This window comes from Meleagris gallopavo, chromosome 22, assembly GCF_905368555.1.
Source record: "Meleagris gallopavo chromosome 22, MGAL_WU_HG_1.1, whole genome shotgun sequence".
NCBI lineage: Eukaryota > Metazoa > Chordata > Aves > Galliformes > Phasianidae > Meleagris > Meleagris gallopavo.
The window spans coordinates 10,431,234-10,436,338 of record NC_139425.1 but is presented as its reverse complement, the minus strand read 5'-3'; the positions used below and the strand labels follow the sequence as shown (position 1 = coordinate 10,436,338).

At 49.8% G+C, this 5,105-nt stretch overlaps 1 protein-coding gene across 3 annotated transcripts; it reads left to right on the top strand.

The window, feature by feature from the left end:
* On the top strand, positions 1-5,105 carry COMMD7 (COMM domain containing 7). Of its 3 annotated transcripts, none has more exons than XM_085241315.1 (9): positions 1-146; positions 996-1,049; positions 1,135-1,237; positions 2,856-2,912; positions 2,991-3,028; positions 3,562-3,652; positions 3,774-3,823; positions 4,304-4,352; positions 4,764-5,105. In XM_085241315.1, exons 1-9 carry the CDS (start codon positions 63-65, stop codon positions 4,838-4,840), a joined length of 603 nt encoding a protein of 200 aa, XP_085097441.1. In that variant the 5' UTR covers positions 1-62; the 3' UTR covers positions 4,841-5,105. The 3 variants fall into 3 exon arrangements, with proteins under 3 accessions (XP_085097441.1, XP_085097440.1, XP_085097442.1); XM_085241314.1 differs by having other exon boundaries at positions 1,132-1,237; XM_085241316.1 differs by lacking the exon at positions 1,135-1,237 and having other exon boundaries at positions 996-1,083.

The following is a 5,105-nucleotide window of genomic DNA, read 5'->3' as shown; positions in this document are numbered from 1 at the left end:
GCGACCGCCAATGCTCAGACTGACTCGGGCGGTGCGGCGGGGCGGGCGGGGCCGGAGCCGCCATGGGGCTGCTGAGAGCCGGGCGCGATGCGGGGCCTGAGGCGGGGAGCGGGGACGTGCAGCACCTCAACCAGCTGAGCGCCGAGGTGCGGGGCCGGGGGGAGGGGGAAGAAGGGGAAGAGGGGCAGGCGGTGCTCGGAGAGAGCGAACAGGCGGCTCTGAGGCGCGGGGCCCCGAGCCCGGCCCGCCCCGGGCTGTGGTGCGAAGGCTGTGCGGGGCTGCGGGCCGCGCCGGTGGCGGCGGTGCTGGGAGGCGGTGGGATCTGCCCACAGCTGGGCCCGGGGGTGACGGCGAGGCCTTGAAGCCGCGCTTCTGTCTCCCGAGGCGCTCTGGATGTTTGCGTCCTCTCCTGTTAGCTGTTGTTTGGATCGCACGGGACGGAACGGCCGCGAAACACAAAAGCCCTGCGTGGTGCTGGATGCACAAACCCCTCGGGTGTCTTTGAAAAGAGTCCATGTGCAAATGCTGCTCGTAGGCATCTTGTCATGGCGAGGGCTGGGGGAACACCTCAGCGTTTATGGCCACAAGTTGTACCAGAGCAGGTTTAGGTTAGACACAAGGAAGAACTTTTTCTCTCAGTGGTCAGGCACTGGAATGGCTGCACGGGGAGGTGGTGGAGTCACCGTTCCTGGCAGTGTTCAAGTGGCGCCTGGTTGAGGAGCTACGAGATCTGGTTTAGTGCTTGTGGTAGCAGTGGTGATGGGAGGACGGTTGGACTGGATGGTCGTGTAGGTGCTTGCCAACCTTGTGATTCTATGACTGGGAGCTCAAACTCCAGCACCAGCACAAGGAGACAGGTAGAGCTGTGTCAGGGCAGGACATCACTCCCAAACTGTGTGGTGAGGGGGGAAACAAGATGCTGAAGAATGAAGCGAGATGCTGAGGAACAAAGCATGCTGATGCTTCACTCCTAACACCATCCTGTTTCTTCACAGCAATTCTCAGCACTGACTGAAGTGCTCTTTGGCTTTCTGACAGAACCCAAGGAGGTAAGGCTGCACAGAACACGAATGCAGCTCTCAGGTGAGAAGCATGCAGAGATAAGATTGTGTTGTTGCTCTTTCTCTCGAGCAGGTAGAAAGGTTTCTGACTCAGCTCTCAGACTTTGCAACCATGAATAAAATCAGCTTGGGCCCCCTGAAAAACATTGTCAAAAGTATTCTTCTGGTACCCAATGGTAAGTGGTACATATGCACACGCTGCCCTGAGGCCAAACTGCTGCATCCATTCATGCATGCTGCTAAAGGCCCCATATCTTCAGAACTGCGTGCAGTTGATTTGCACAATGATGCCAATAGAAGCTCATAAATAGCTTAGCATTTAAGAATCAAAAATTCAGAAATTGCTCTCTTGCTGCAGCATCCCTGCTGAGCGACTCAGGCTTTGTCTTCTTTACACCCTGCCTGCATACACGTTTTGCAGGCCTGGCTACACTCACTCACCTGCTTATTAAGTGCAAGCACAACACTTTGTGATGGTAACAGAGCTTGGTTCAACCCATACCTGTAATCCACTTGCACTAGACCAGCACAGTCTTATGCTGGCACCCTGTCTTTGCATTTCCATCCGTAACCCAGCACTGTGACTCCTACAAGAACAAAGCACCATTTGAGGGCTGCATTCACATCCCTCTGGAGTGGACTGGGAACCAGCAGGCATAGTTCCGGGCCGTGTACACGTGATGTCTGTCCTTGTAGTCTTGTTTTAGAAAAACACATAAGCCTCCAGTGACTTTTCATTCATAAACACTGGAGGAGAGGAGTGGGAGAATTCCCTTTGCATGCCCTGCTCAGACTGCACTGTATGAGATTGCTCTGATGTTTTGGCTGCTGTTGGATGTAACGCTGCATCAGACATCCTCCCTGCACGCACATTCATGCCATGTTGATCCTTGTTATCAGTGGTTGCTTATAAATACCCTGCTGTCCCCCATTTCCCACAGTGTTCGTCACAGCAGTGAGGCCACGCACAGCGGCTTCCTGCATTTGGGTTAAACTTTCATTCTGCTATTTCGAGCCATTTCTTCTGTCCCAGAGAAGCACTGAATAGTTTCCTTCCCTACAACTGTCTTGGAGGTATTTAGTGCAGTATCAGCATTTTCTCCCTTCCTGTTTGTGCACTGGGTGCACTCAGCCTCACAGTTCCTATTTGCGTGCACCGCTTCCAGTCCTCTTACACCTTCTCAGTAGCTCTGGGATGCCACGTGCTGCACCAGAGCAGAACGCAGCAGATAACTTTGCCTCCGTGCTACACAGAGAGCCACGTGGGGCTGCCAGTCTCTTTGAATATTCACAATTCCTGCTCCTGGCTTCAGAGAACAGAATCCTTGTAAACTTCCATGTGCTGCCTGCTCTCCGGAACAAAGGAGGCAGACACAGCAGGGGAAAGTGTTATATGCACACGTTCACACCCATAATCCAAAACACAGCAGGTAGGTCAAATTAGTAGCCTGCCAGCCTTAACAGTTCCCCTTTAACAAGCAGAGCTTCTATAGGAGAGAAAGCAGCAACTTCAAAACACAACTGCTGCTGCCGTTACCATGGTTACCTGCAATGAAATCTCTCCCTCTCTCTCTCAGGAACTTCCATAGGACTGACTTTTAAAGCACTGGGCATCTGCAAAGATACCAGCAGACACAACTGTATTTCCTATTGGCAAGCTGTGGTTTGTTTCAAAACACAGTCCAAGAACAGTCTTTCTATGGCAAGGTCTCCATCCCTGCGTTTGTTTGCCTCAGTAAGGACTGGTTGCACTCAGCAGAAGCTGATTTTTTTTCCCTTGCACTGTTTATTCAGGTGCCCTGAAGAGAAATCTGTCTTCCGAACAAGTCAGAGCAGATTTTGTTGCTCTAGGTAGGTCACGTGACTTCACTAAATAAAAGCTAATTAATATTTATCACCTATAGTAACCTCGTGTGGTTTCTCCCACAGGCCTCAGTGAAGAGAAAGCCAGTTATTTTGCAGAGCAGGTACGAATACCTCCTTGCTTGTTCCTAAACTAACAAAAAGTCAGTCTGTGAGTGGGGACTCACAGAACCCCGTGCAGATGTATCAGCTGCTTTCTTCAAAACCAGCTCTGAATTTTGAACTGAAAATTCTCAACAGATAAGAAACACTTGTGTAATGGTGCTGTGCTTTGCTATGGCCTCTTGCCTGTGGGCTTAGTGATTCCTGCAGCTGTGTGGCTTCCATCTGATTGTTTTTCTGCTTTGCATGCTTTGAGCCCCGGGGTCACGCACTTACACGAACACGACTTCTTGTGCAGATATTGTTACACAGAACCAATGTTCAAACAAAACCAGTGAGTTCCAGAAGTGACAGGGCAGATGGAATTCCTTGCAGGACTCACCCTTGAAAGCCCTCCTGACTGCATCAGTTTGTCCCATCACACACACACACACACACACACACACACTTGGGCTGCTGTTTTCTGATTCATGTTGAAATTACAGGTACCACACATAGAGCCTCTCTGAACTGATGGTGTGTTTTGCTCTTGCAGTGGAAGCTGAATGTCCCCACCCTGACACGCCTGGCTGTTGGTCAGACACTGATGATTAACCAGCTGATAGACATGGAGTGGAAGTTTGGTGGTAACAGAGCTAAAACTTAAACCGAAAGGGTTGGGAAACCCAACAGCACCTTTTGGCTGTAGAATGTTTTGTTTCACAGCTTAGCTAACTTTATTTCCCTTCTGCTCTCTCTGAATCACAGTTACTGCTGGGAGCAGTGAACTTGAAAAAGTAGGAAGTATCTTCTTACAGGTAAATGTCCTGCATGGGAGAATCACAGTGCAGTTAGGGAACAAGCCACGGCCAGGTCTGTGGGGGGAACTGGCTGTGAGAGGAAGCAGAGGAAAGCTGGACCTGGTAGGAGCTGGCTCTGCAGTGGCACATCTGCTCCAGTGTTCTGAGTGCCAGCAGATAGCAGGCATGCTGCTATTTGCTACTCTTCAGAAGAGCCGCATCACAAAAGTGCAGCCCACTCTGAGAAGCTGTTCAAAAAGCTCAATCTTAGCACAGGTTGTGCTGTCTCAGGGAGGGAGGGGGAAGGCCATCGTTTTTAAGGACTTCCCAGAGATCCTCCCTTATCCATTCCTGCAGTGACACTTCTTGAAAAGCCTGTCAGAGACGTGTGTTCTGTGCAGCAGTTTGCACTAAAACTCAGAGCAGATTCCTGTCTATTCACGGTGCTTGAAATACAGGCTTCTGCACTGATATATCTCTACTTTTTCTTCCCCCTAGCTGAAGCTGGTAATTAAAAAAGGGAGCCAAATGGAAAATGTATATGTAGGTGAGTTAACCATTCTGGAAAAGCAGCAAGCATTGGAGAGCATGAAATCTGAGCTGTAGCTCAGAGCTTTTGTGTGTTTGGGGAGGTGGGGGAGCTTTGGGGGCAGACCCAGCAGGGGTCACTGTGAGAGCATTGCTGGGAGATGCTCCTGCTCTGGCCTCTCCTTGATGCAGTCACTCTGGGAAGTATTTGGGAACACTGACTGTTGGGCAGTCCTCACAGCTTTGCAAAAGTAAGTGCAGATATTTCATGGAGCACTGGGAAACAGAGCAGCATGGCAAAGGAAGAAAGTAAACCTAGCTTAGGTGAACGTGGGTTGCTCTGCAGTGCACCAGAGTGGCTTTTCCAGTGTTCATTGTAACCTGACATCTAAGGTTCTATACCTCTATTTTCATTTTTTTTTCCCTTCAGAGTTAACATTGCCCCAGTTCTACAGTTTCCTGCATGAAATGGAAAGGGCCAAAACCACACTGGAAAGTTTCAGCTGAAACTACAAGGACCTGACCTGTTGTCTATACAGGGTGTTTAATTTCTCCTTGTGGAGCTACAGATCTGCTCTGTTCCAGCTGGTAAGGGAAGATGAGGCTGTGCAACAAACAGCTGTGTCAGAAGTCCTGCAAAAGCCAAAACTTGGGCAACTGTTTTCAAGACATTACAAGTCCACCTGTCTCTTTTTTAATACTATTATGAGAAGTTGTCAGATGTGGATACTTGTACTAAAATAACAAAGAAATAAAGCCATTCCCATCCTTC